The 13,541-nt window shown below is 36.6% G+C and overlaps 1 protein-coding gene across 7 annotated transcripts in view; it reads left to right on the forward strand.

Annotated features, from left to right (window-relative positions):
• ICA1 (islet cell autoantigen 1) overlaps positions 1-12,698 on the forward strand; it is a 74,080-nt gene extending 61,382 nt beyond the window's left edge. For 5 of the 7 annotated variants that reach the window (XM_072033623.1, XM_072033619.1, XM_072033620.1 and 2 more), the window contains 3 exons: positions 2,720-3,001; positions 8,158-8,256; positions 10,030-10,966. In XM_072033623.1, the coding sequence (XP_071889724.1) occupies positions 2,720-3,001; positions 8,158-8,256; positions 10,030-10,151 (503 nt within the window). In that variant the 3' untranslated portion in view covers positions 10,152-10,966. Of the gene's footprint in view, positions 1-2,719; positions 3,002-8,157; positions 8,257-10,029; positions 10,967-11,507 lie in introns of those variants that run through there. The other 2 variants (XM_038173706.2, XM_038173705.2) reach the window with 2 other exon arrangements.
• Positions 12,699-13,541: the final 843 nt, after the last annotated feature.

Below are 13,541 nucleotides of genomic sequence, written 5' to 3' on the forward strand. Positions count from 1 at the left end.
ATACAAGTTTAGCCTTGTCAGTTAGAAGTGCTTTCTTTTTTTTTCTTTTTTTTTTTTTTATAAGTGAAATAGCTATGTCAATATGAAAGCTGTTGTGGGACAGCTACATCAGATAAAGATGCTTATGTTAATGTTATGATATCAGCTGTCTACCCTAATTTCACACAATAGCTAGCTTTAGGCTAGTGAATACTGTATTATTTTAATTGCTCCCAAACACCCTTTTTTGTGTGTTTCAGAAGGTAGTAGTCTTTATCCTGTATTTCAGAGCATGTATCATTGTAAACATTTTTCGCTTCTCTTCCTATGAATATTTTTAAATACCAGCAAAATGAGGTGACATTGCAAAGGAGTATGAGGGTTGTTAGAGGCTTGTTCATATAAACACAGAATATAGTGACATTGTTTTTTTCAGTGTTTTACTGGAAGTTTTTGGGTTTTTTTGTGGACATTTATAAGATGAGGGGCAGCATGTGAAGGCAAAGAAGGGATCTTGACTGTGAAAATGGGCAATGAAAACAGAGAAACAGGAAAAGAAATAATAGAAGTTCTATGGGTGAGGTGAGAAAGTCCATATCATTCTAGTAATCTAGCAGATACCACATGAGTAATGTCTTGATAGCAAGACTGGTTTCAAGATAACTTTTATGTCAAATAAGTCAAGCTTACTGCTGTTTACTTGGGGTAGTCTCAACATAAGCATCACCCTGTCCTCCCCTACTCTGTGTGCATTTTCTCACCAGGGAAACCAGAAAGACTGCTGAGACATGAAATGTGTCACTCTTCTTTTCTGGTGGTCATGTGAACTACAGCAAGATCTAAGTGCTCTTCAGATGTAAATCTATATGTTTTGCTTTTTCCCACAGTAATAATGGGACTACTGCAATGGGATAGCCAAATGAAGCACAGTTTTGCTCTGAGCTGTGTTGCTGCAGAACTTCTGTTCCATTATAGTAAACGTAATTTGTGGTTAGGCACACTATTGGTGGTTTGTTTCAACAGTTCTGTTACTAAGGATGCTCACTTATGCATCTCCTTCCAAGTTCATGAAGGGGCCTAGTGAAAGCAGTTTTGAGATGGTGCTGTCCAGTAAAAATCAGTTCTTACATGTCTTAGGAATAATAATTGTCTTTTCCCTATGGAAGGATTCACCCCTCTTCCTCACATGATGGAACAGCTATGGGCTTGAGAGAATTCTAGGTGCTGGGAGAACATTCACATTTATTACTATTTATCTGAAGTTTGGAAAGTGCCTGAAAGTTCGTGAGAACAAGTTGTTTTATATGGTTTTAGTTATAGTCTAGTGGAAATATTAGAAGAATTGATTTGTTTGTAAAGTTTCTGTTTCCATTTTTTGGTCCTGTCAGGGAATATAAAATGTAAAATTAGAAAGGAGCTGAACCTCAGTGTTGACTTCAGTGTTGACTTAAAAAAATCCTTTTATTATGTGTTGGCTTGTTTGTTTCTTAGCATGTAGGTGTGTATGTTGACTCATCAGCCTATTTTTAAATCAGTTTTGTACTTTTTTTTCTCCTATGACTCAAATTCAGCCATTTCATTACAAATGATTACAGCTTTTATAAGGGAACTTTCCTGAGAAGGTAGTTGCATTTAAATCAATAAAAATCATCTGTTGCTCTGATAGCAGACACTTTGCTGCTATCCATCGTTTATCCCAACCCAGAAGGGTTAAAACATCTTTGCAAGCTGTATGCAGCTTGGAGACCTCAGCTGATCTACCAGAGCTTTGGAAAACTGAAGTTGTTTCTGCACTTTACCACAAGTTTGAAATGATTGTAATTAAGACAAACTGATCTGGGTTTTCGTAACAAAGCATTATCAGCATTGTTAACCACCATTTTTGTACTCCACATACTCCCACAGTGGAGTTCTAAATGTTTCCAAGTAAAATAACACTTGGGATTCCTTGATAGTTCTTGCACTCTCCAAACATTTTGTAAGCTAGGGAAAGGGATTGTAATCCTGGTTACAAGCTTCATTTATTTTATATAACTGTTTAACATTTCTAAAATAGGAAAAAAAATGTTTTTAAGGAATGTCAGCATAAGATTCCTCTGCTGCAGTTCTGGAACTAGGAAAACTAGCAAGGGTAATCAGAAGGAAAGTGGCCCCAGTTATTTCTCAGTGGCCTAAGAAAGAAAAAAAAAAACAAAAACATTACTATAGCATTGAACAGTGTAGAAATCTCACTTCGTGTGGAGTAACCTGTTCATGTGGGGAAAAAAATAAAAATAAGCAATGAATAGAAGGTCATAAAGGCTATCTGAAATACATTCTCACAAAATTCTAGAATCATCTCCAACTGTTCTTTATTTTCAGTTTGTACCAATCTGCTTTTTTGAGAGGAACTTCATATGATGCTTTAAAAAGTTTCTTCAATGCTTTTAAGTATTGGACTATGTAATGGTTTTGGTGGGACATTTAATAGATTTTTAAGTATATCTGTAGTTTTTTAATGGGAAGTGAGTCTGAACAGTGAAGTTATCTAAGATAATCAAGGAATAATTTGTTGCATAAACTACAGCCCAGCTGTTCAAGAGAATCGGTTCTAAAAAAAGAAAACAACAAATATTCACAGAAAAGTATCCCATCTCAGTTAATATATAAAAACTAGATTGGGTATTTTTTAAATGTTCCTTCTATTCTTTGATTGTTTAAAAGTTGATTTATCTTTACTCTCTGTTTTGCTCTGAGACAGCATCAAAGGATCAGTTTGTGAGGCCCTTGGAGTCAGAACCTGGTGATAAGGATGACATGGTGTTACTGAATGAGATCCTCAACGCTTCCTCCCTGGATGAGGGGGAATTCAGCAAAGAGTGGACAGCTGTTTTTGGACAGGTTGCACTTAATGATCTCACCATGAACTCTTCAGCTGGAGATGAGGAGACCACTTCATCGTCCATGGCATCAACACCATCAGGCTATTTGCCCTCACAGCTGTTAGACCAAAACATGAATGACCTCCAGTCATCTTTACACGGTGAGAGCTTATCTTGGTTTGTTAGATCTTTGTTTCTGCTTTTGGGCTTTGGAGTATGTCTTTTTGCTTCTTATAAGTGTGGTGTTGTCTTACATCGTGTCAGGAGCTGCAGAAACCCTGAAGTTAAAGTAAGGTGTGGCCTGGAGAAAAATATGTGTATTTGTTTTTCAAGCCCTGCTCACTCAGTGTTGAATGAATTAGTCTAAAGCCTGAAGTACAAATAATAGTCTTGAATATTTTCATTAAACTTTCTTAAATATTCTGTAGGCTTTTGAAATGTTTTTTTCGTGTAATAGAAAATATGTTTTGGTAGGTTTTACTGTTTAAATCATAGCTGCTGTGACAGTTAGGGAGCCAAAGAACCAAAAATGATTACTGTATTTTGTCTGGAAATAACTATTTTTAAACAACTTAATGAAAATCAGTTGCGTTCATTCGCTGCCTTATTTTTAATGCATCCAACACTGCTGCAATGTAGGGATATGGGTAAGGTAGAATGGAATGTTTCTCATCCAAGCAACAGGTGGATTCCTCTTGTGGGCTGCATATCTGCCTACCACCACAGGTAACAGCTCCTTCTCTCCCCCTTGTTCTGTGCTGATTGTTTTTTTGGGTCTTTTTGAGTTGCTGCTGTGGGAAGGGAAAAGGTGGGAGTGATACTAGGAGAAAACTTTCCTATTGCTTATGTGGCTTGGGGGAGGGATGCAGATGGTATTAAGCCAACCTCAACTACCCTTGTCCTCCCCCCCACATGTGGCTGCCAGCCTAGGTTTCTCTGTAGGGCTAGGGGAGAAGCTTGGTGTTTTGGGCCAAGCCCAACAGTCATTTTCATCTCATTTGGGGAAGAGCAGAGTAGGGAGACTAGCAGACTGATTTCTTCCTGAAGACTACTTCTTGGAACCCATGAAACTCGCACAGTCACATGTGATCTGAAGTGACCTGTGCCATTTTGGCAAAAATAAGAAAGTTTAAGTTATAATTAATTCAGATACAACTCCTTCCCCCCATCCACCCAAATGCAAATACTTAGGTTCACTGACTTCAATGATTAGATGGGAACTGGGCAAGTGATATTTGCAATGCTGTGCAATTTTGTGACGATACATAGGAGGATATATCTTTATATAGTGATACATCATACAGGAGTATGATTAATAGAGTAAAGAGGGACTGGAGAGGATTTGACTCCATAAAATATGAAAAAAATCACGAGGTTTAGTCATTGCATTGACAAACTGAGCAGTTTCTGACCAGAAGTAGACATGCTATCTACTGAAAGGAGAAAAAGGAGCCATGAGAAACACCTTTTTTTTGATATAGAGACATAAACAAATTTTAAGCAAATTACTAAAAATAGCAGATATATTATGAGATTGGGTTGCGTTTTGTGTTATTATTGTTATAGCTTAGTTTTTGCATGTTTTTAAATGTAAGCATGATTTTGAAGATAAAATATTTTTAAGGTGTAATTGGCAAACAGACCTGTGTATCCTTTCTGATGTTACCTCTTTTATTTGCATGAGACCGTGACATCGGCTGTGTTTTTGCCACTTCAAAATCAGAAGTCAGATATATGGCATTCAAGAAACACTAGAAATAGAAAATCAGTTCCAGTCAATATAATATCCCAGAATTGTTTTGAATAAGAAAAATATAAATATGTATTAAAAGAGTAAAATATGTTGATGTTTTCAAAATGAATTTCCAAGGTTTTGGCAGAAGATCATAGTAATTGATCTACTGGCATTTGAAAAGTCACGGCTAATCAACTCCATGATTGTATCTGATAATCAGCATGTTCCCAGATGACTCTAATTGCCAAGTGAAATACATTATTTAAACTAACTCTTACAGAATATTTTTAATTTTTTCCATATTTTAACTGAAGGTGAAATTCTGTCCATTTGTGTTTCAACTTCAATTTTAAACTGCATTTCATTTCACAGCACTTCTTTCATAATTTGACCTTGCCAATAAATTTGGGAACAGAGACTATTTTTAAAAAAACAAAATACTAACTGCAGAGTAAACATATCTAAACATTAAAGTTGAAAAGATCAGAGAATATGATTTATGGATATTTTACTGAGGATCTGTGATACATATTTTACACTGCTGTACTCTTTTTTACTCTAATTGATAATGCTTAATAAATATTCAGTGTGAGGTGCTGCAGTAGAGCCTAGATGGTGCATGCTTCCTGTGTGAATTTGGCCTTAAGACCATAAAGATTCTTAAAACTCACATGCTTAACTTTAAGCACATTAACTTTTCTATTAACTTCAGTGGGATTACTTACTTATTTTACGTTAAGCACACTCATAAATCTTTGGGGCTTTGTTTTTTCTCTGCCTCAGATCTTAATCTGTAAAACAGGCACAATGCTATGCAGGTTATAAACTGTTATGGTCAGGAATTCCCAGCTCCGAGTTTTCTCTGGCTGTATTTATGGACAGGATCTAGCACAATGGGACTTTGAGTTGCTATGGGACTACCAGGTGCTGTTTTGAAAATATGTATAAATATGTATAAATATTAGAAGCAACGCATGCTCCCAGCAAATTTTTTTTTATATTCCACTCCAGATACAGCTTTATGATTTGGTTGCCTTGCCATTTTTTTCAGACAGCATTGGCTTTCTCTTTCATAATGTATATAGCCCCCTTTACACCACCAAGAATTCCTCTTTATATTACCTACACATGGTCGTGTTCTGGTTAGTAAGAAAATGTGCAGTGCACTGGTTCCATTTCTAAATGTAATTGTGGTAGCTTTTGTGAAGATGCTAGCTGAAAAGTAAGCTGTTTGGTTTCCTTGCTGTCTCAACGATAATCTTTTGTCTAGTCACGTAATGAATCCATCCTGTGAAGAGGCAAACCAGAGTAGGCGTCAGGCCAGCAAGAGCTTGCGATTTGATAAAGACTGCAATTTCGTTTTGGAAGGCAAAGCTTTTGTTCTCTGTAACTCACCGTGAGCGGACACTAAAAATAAAATCCATGAAAGTATTTCATAAAAAAGCAGTGGCAATCTTTCCCAAAACCTTCATTACGAAAGCATCAGCTATTTTGAGGAACACTTTGGGCTGGATTTTTTTTTTCCTTGGTTAAGTCCTTTTTGTTTTCTAAGCGGTGCTTAAGCTATCTGTGTTTCAATGAACAGAGAACTGAAGCACAGCATCTCCCATGGACATGCTGCTTGCCAAGACTCAGGCCAGGGAGTCAAAAGGAAGGCCCCAAAGGAGTTAGGTGCCCTGCAGAGTTTTGCCTCATGGCTTGCTGATTGCATCAGTGCAAACTCACCTGGGTGAGTCCTTGGAGAGACAGCTCCTGACCTCACTGAAGGCAGTGGAACTTACACAGAATGTCTCTGAGCAGTGCCCCCATTCACTTATATGAAATTTGGATTTGGCCCTGTTCATTTCAGCCACTCAATTTGTCCGTTGCCATCCATGATATATAAAGCACTATCTTGCAATTTATCTGGAAAGAAAAAAAAGCATTACATGTTTTCTCTAGTTGTTTGTAATCTCTGCCAGTCTTCTCTTGTGTAACACAAGAGACAAAATGCCTGAAAAAAACATGTCATTCTGAAGTGGTAATGCATACTTTTTTGTTAGTTATGATTCAAATTTGCTTATTTGAAAGATTAAACTCTTAAAACCTCATTTTTAGGAGGCACAGGCTGGCTTATAAGCCATTATCACCTTTGCCTAGAATAAATGTTTGTGACCCCTCTGCATCCAGATTTTGAAAAAGGTTTTGTTTCCTCTCCTTGGAGATACAGAGGATGTTTGTGGCTTAAAATTCCCTTTCTAAGCTATGTGATTTTATGGAAACATTCTTCTTGCCCCCTTTTAACAACACTGCTTGGGCTTCGAGCCCTTTAGAGTCAAGGCCAGATCAGAGAGTGAAAGGAATAATCTGTTAGAGGAAGGAAGGGTTCCTGTGATTTAGCAGCTGTTGCAGGAGTTCTCAGGAGGCTGGGTACCAATATCTGACAGCAACCTCAAAAATTGAGAAAGTAAAGGGAGAAAGGAAGAAGTGAGCAAAAAAATGATGTGAGAGCATGAACTTGTAGACTGAATAAGGAAATGCTAGCTGTATGTACAGATGAATATCTTGTTTCTGATACTGCCAAGTCAGATATAGCAGCTCCCTGTGATGGATAGATAATTGACCAGGCAACACTTAGAGGAGACAGAGTTGAAATAAAACATAAAAGCTATCTATACAGGCCTGTATTGTAACATTGGTGTTAAAAATGTGACTGTTTGTCCTCTAAATATGATAAAGCATAAGAATTTAAATACCTTAAACCAGGGATAAAAATGCTCCATTATTTCCTAATATGTATCCACACTATGCCATCCCTAGTTCATTTTGCCAGCCTAGAGCATCCAGCTTCAATAACTGTAGTTATCATTACTCTCTTGCGGATGGAGAATGTGCATGTAGGAACAATAAATTGTGAGTACAGTTTCAGTTTTTCCCACATAGTTGCTCTCCTGCTGAGAAGATTCTTACAAATGAAGGATAACAAAAAAATATTCAATTAAAACCTAGTTTTAAGTTAACAGTAAATAGTGCATCTAGAATTAAATTCTTCAGGGTATTTTGCAACAAATGAACTTTTTCAGAATTATTCGTTTTAAAATTAATTTAAAAAACAGGGTCACAAAATACTTGTTTTCTGGAACAGTTGGAATGGAAGTCTTTGGAATTGTAAAAGTAAAAGAAGGAGGAAAAAATGTTTAGTATGTATGATATTTTTGCCCAAATGTAACTGATATTCTTTGCTCTACAGTTATGCTTGACTTGATTACTGTGCTGGCATTTCTGTGAACAAGTATTAGCTGTGATTGGATAAAAGAATTGAGAAAAAAGTCTTTGTTTAGACATATTAAAGGTTTGAGAAGAGTACAGTTACTTGGATCTGGAGATGAAGAAACCACTCCACAGCTATTCTGTTCTCAAGGATAGTGGTTGTCTGCAGAATCTGACTGTTGATTTCTCGTATATGAGGAAAGATACAAATAGCCATAACCAAAACAGAATACTCTGCTCCTTCACCTGGTGTGAGCGCTGTGCTGTTAGATAGGGTGGCAGAGTGGACAAAGTAATTCTTAATGCTAACGCTGCTATATTATTGAATTCTAGGATGGGCAGCTAACAGTGGGAGCCCTCCATCTATACCACGGCCAGCACAGAAACCAAACAGCCTGAATGTGAATGCTAACAAGACGCCAATGAAAGGTGGTAAGTCATTTAGTTCTTCAGTTATTTAGCTTTTCCTGTTTAGCTGTGACTCATGCATCTTTCTAGTCTTCCCATCTAATCTACCATAATAAAACTTATTTTTGTAGTAGTTACATATCAAGAGTCTTGTGCTTACTGCTAATTACTCTTCTGGTGTCAGTTATACATATAATACGTGTGTGTCTGTGTATTGTGTGTAGGCTTCAATGCTGGTAATCTGTCAGAAGAGTAGCGTGCTATATATATAAAACAAGGGAGCTGAAACAACAGTTTCTTCTACTACTTTAATTTTGAGTCATGCAGAATAGTATGTGCATGCACTTAGTCTAAGCTAAACACTGTTTTGAAGCTCTGGGAAGACTCTGTGGCTAAAATACAAGCTGCTGATAAGGCAGAAGAGACCTGATTACAGATTTCATTGATAACACGCATCATATCAGTAGTCAAATGAAGCAATTCACTTGTGGCAAGTGAGCCAGGAGCCCTGTCATCAACTGATACCCAGCCTCACTATTTTGACTAGTGTTTTATGGGTAGGCAAACTAGGAGCACATTGCATCCTTATTGCCAGTTTGCAGTATATTTTCTGCATTCATATTCAAACAAAAGCTATGTGAAAGGTGTTCAGTGCAGAAGGAAGGAGCAATGTGTATTCCTTCCCCTGCCCCCTGGGATTAAAAGACTGACTAATTTCAGCCCAGTAGAAAAAGATGGTTAAGATGTTTTGGGAACAATTTTGGGAAAAGTGAGATGTCACAGCCACAATAGCTTCACCAGAAAAAGGAACAGCCTTCAGCTATTTCAAAATCTGTTTGTAAAAGTGACAGATCTTCTAGCCTTGCAGACATGAAGATGGAAATCATGCTAAATGGAGCCTATTCTGTCCATGAATTCCTCCTAGCACAAAGGGTGCTTTTATTTAACATGCAACGTTATCTTTCTGAGTAGAATAGCACATCTCCACATCTTATTTCTCTATGAATATAATGTGTGTTAAGCATGAGATCACAAAAAAAGAAAGTGGTGATGTAGCTTCTTTATGGCAGCCAAACTCACTTCCTCTTTAATTTGAAAATCTGCCCTTTTGGAACAATCAGGTTCCAAAGGAAGCAGGAAGGCAGGAGACCTCTGCAACATCTATATGTCAATACAGACACAATAGATGCAATAGTCCAACTGTTGCTGGTATTCAACATATTCCTGGTTCACGTTTTTTTTTAATTATAAATCAAAAAATATACCTTAATACCAGAAGCCATACTTGGGACATGACTAATGATATTGTATGGTCATATACAGGGGGAACAGGAAAGTCACATGAACTGGATTTAGGTTAAGGAATTCAAGCCTGTAAGATGGTAAGGTAAAGTAGAGTTTGCTTAGCTTTTGGTCTTTCACAGGCCTACAGGTGCACACACAAGTAAAATACCTTTCACTAAACAAAGCTAGACAGAGAGAGATTGTTTCTATTTTTAATTAAAGTGTTCCTGTACTTATCATGGCAGGAGGTATATAAAGCACACAGGCAGCCAGATGTAAAACATTCATTCTTACTAAAGTTCCATATTCTGTTAAAGGTGGTGTTTTAAAATGTAATCACTCATTCTGATTTTCTTGTCAGAAGTGCCCTTAGTAATAAATTAAACAATAGCATGGCGTTTGTTTGACCTCAGTAAAACTTTCAGTCACTTTTGTTTTAAAATAGCTGACAAGCAAGAATTCCAAGTTTGTACTTTTCCTTTTTCTTTCTTTTTTTTTTTTCTCTCTTTCCAGAACCTACAAGGAATCCTAAAGACTTGACTGCTTGGTTCAGTCTCTTTGCTGACCTTGACCCATTATCCAATCCTGATGCTGTTGGGAAAACTGATAAAGAACATGAATTGCTTAATGCATGAGTCAGCTGCCTATGGTAACTCACATTCTTCCATTCATCAATGCTATTTTTGGGTTTTAAAAAAAATAAATGAAAACTAGTATGCTGTTGTGAAACTATGAAGTATGTGCCATGATAACAAAACTAAAGGGAATGAACCCCCTTTTATATACGTACAGTTATTTGCTCTTGTTTTGTATAAAGACTTAGCATTTATTTTCTACGTGGATTTACAAAAATGAGGTTAAGAATTAGGGCAGATTTCTTGCCAAATAAGATTATCTGCTGAAACACTGTCTTTGCCTGAGGTGATGCAGAGCTAACACTGGAGTGAAATACAAATTGCAAACCTATTTTTTTATAATGTTTCTTGAGTAAATTAAAAAATACATATATCATGTAACTGAGGAGGCTGCATGAATCGAACATCTATCACATCTATAATATATATATATTACTGCTATGTTAAGACGTTAACTGAATTTGTTTTGTTAGTACTCACAGTGAAAAATCTGTGCTGGAGTTAATTATTGAAGAAATACATTTGGGTCTACGCAGCCATGGAAATTGTGCCCTTTCTGATTTAAATTATTAGACAAACTGTACTACCTAAACAGAAGTAATGCCCAAAAGGCTTCTTTTCTGACTTTTTTTTTTCCATTGCACCAACAGAATTTGCACCTGTTTGCAGAAGTTTCTTGCAACTGATGATTTACCATGCCTTCAAAACGTATTTCTGTTCAGAGTGTTTTTCATCAAATTTATTTCTGAAGCATGTGTTATTTTGAGCTTGTTGTGACATTAACTCTTTAATAAAATGATTTTGACAAAAAAAGATATTTTATTCCCCCTGGAATGCTGGTGTGCTGTTGAATTGGTATGTAACAAGCATCTGAAGATAACATATAACTAGCTTTTAGAGAGTATCTGATAATTCATATCATTAGCTCACACTGTTTCTGAATAGTGATGCAGTAGGACAGTAAGAAAATCTGAACTTGATGGTCTCTCTTTGCCTCCCTTCTCTCCTCTTACAGTGAAGGAAGGTGAAAAGGATGGCAGCAGCCACAATATCACAAGTTCTGCATGTTTGCTATATGTGCTGTATAGGATCTGCTTTGCAGTTTATTGTATTTGGCCTTTTTTAATTCAATTGATTTTTGTTTTATGTTGATGTTTTTCATCCCCAGTTAATTTGTATGCTCAGGTAGTTAATCGATTTCTCATGATCTATTAGATAACTACATGCCTACACTGTAAGCCTCAAAATAACCATGTAAATGTAGAAGTTACCTAAACTGTCCTGCTTCTCAAGCACAGCAGAACATCATCTGGCAGCTTCACTGAGCAGTATTAACGTGTGTTTGATATGTTCTAGCTAAAAAGCTACGTGCTACTTAGTGGACGCGCAAGCTGGACTGACTGGGATCCACCTGACTGAACCCTCAGCAAGTTTTAATCACCTCCGTACAAATCTGTAATGTTCAAAATCCTTCTTAAGGTGCCACATAGCTGGAAAGTCTCAAGGTACTTCCATTTTTGCCAGAGATGTTCTTCAGCTGTTTAGCAGTGTATTATACTGGATAATGGACAGCCTGGTCTTCTCTTTATGGAGTACCCAGCCCACTGATCCCCAACAGTAAGACCATTCTATCGTGTGGCAATTAAGACATGGAAGTTGATACAGATGTGGATACCTCACTGTTTGCAAAGATCACTGTTTCCTGCTGTTTGGTAGTGGCAGCTCCTTGCTCAAAAAGCTGTCACCTGTGAAGTCTCTCCTGAGACATGTAACTTTCTTGAGCGTTAGGGCTGGAGCCTGAGGTCCTGACTTTGAGCTGCCATCTCTGGCATTAAGGAAGGCATCTGCAAAGAAGATTAACTGGAAAACACCTAACACTTATGCTGAGGTGCATTTACACTTATGAGTGTTAGTTTGCACTCAAAACACTAGATGTTTGCCTGAAATCCTCTTCATCTCAAACGGTAATTATCTGCAACGCCAAAAATGTTAGCAGCTCTAGGAATAGACAGGCTTCTGGCATTTTCAGCCCAGCTTGGTTACCACTGAAATCATCAAACAGATTCTTGCAACGTTAAGCAAGTCTGTGGTTACTAAACTTGTTTTAGATTATGTTTGTCTCAATACTTCTTAAAACACTTCTGGATGATCTATTCTAGCATTTTTAATGGCTAAAGCAGTTATAATAAAAGCAAAGGTGAGGCTAAAATATGGCCTATATTCAAAATAGCTAACTGTACTTTAAGTTAGAATTGAGACTCAGAAAATGGTTGTTTTTTAGGTCACAGATTCTAGACTTTCAGGATGTTTAAAACAAAACCCTACTTCTTGATTGGGAAAATTAAGGACATTGTACAAGTTTCAGCTAAATGTGTTGTGAATCCTTGTCATGTTTTTAGGTAGAAAAATAGCTGAATAATCATCCTTTTTACACAAGAGAAACCATAGCTGCAGGTTTTTTACCTCAAGCTGCAATACTGATTGGTTCATATTATTCATTTTCTTGTAATATGTGATTTTTTAAATTAAAGTTAGCTTTGAATTTTGTGCTTTCTGCCTATGCATTTTTTTCACATTTTTCAATTAAAAAAAAAAAAGAAGCCAGAGGTTTTTAATACATGATTAAATTTGCTTAAAGAAAAGCAAGTGAAATTGCCATGTACAACGCATTACTATCGTGATTATTATTTAAGTAGAAAACTAGAACAAGAAAAGAAACACCCTGCAAATAGCCATTTTTTTAGGCAGAAAAAATCTTAATTGCAGTTACAAACAATACTTCCTTAATCATAGAGAAGTGTATGGCATGCACTTCTCTGTGCAGTCTGGGCTGCAGAGTAACTCCAAGCCACAGTGCCATTGTTATAGGATTTTCTGTGATGTGTGTGCAAGCTCAGCAGTAATTGGGACAACAGGGTAGTTAATCATCCTGGTAAAATTACAGATTGATTGTTCTACACACATAATGTTCATCTTGATTTAATATGCTTCATTCCAATTGCATATTCTTGTTTAGTAGAGGATTGTCTTAAAATAAAAACAGCTGCAGAATCCCTATGGCAGATGAAAACAGTGGTAATTGATTAACTGTCTTTATCAGGAAGTTTATTAAAGTTGATGTAATTGATTTTGGTGAGTCTAGGATTTTGCAAATCTAAGAACAGCTACTTCAGGAGAATTGGACTGTGCACCTTGGGAAGTTGAATAGCTTATGGAAAAAACAGTAACTTTTTAATGGAAAAAACAGTAACTAAAAAAAAGTAACTTTTCTGACCTCCTTAAGTGATCAGAATTGACTTCCACCATAGTAATATGATGCAGCTTGTTCCTTTCTATTCTTTCCATATACAATATTGCATGGGCATGAAATTGGTGTACTTTCTTTGAAGC

Source organism: Anas platyrhynchos, chromosome 2, assembly GCF_047663525.1.
Source record: "Anas platyrhynchos isolate ZD024472 breed Pekin duck chromosome 2, IASCAAS_PekinDuck_T2T, whole genome shotgun sequence".
Lineage (NCBI taxonomy): Eukaryota > Metazoa > Chordata > Aves > Anseriformes > Anatidae > Anas > Anas platyrhynchos.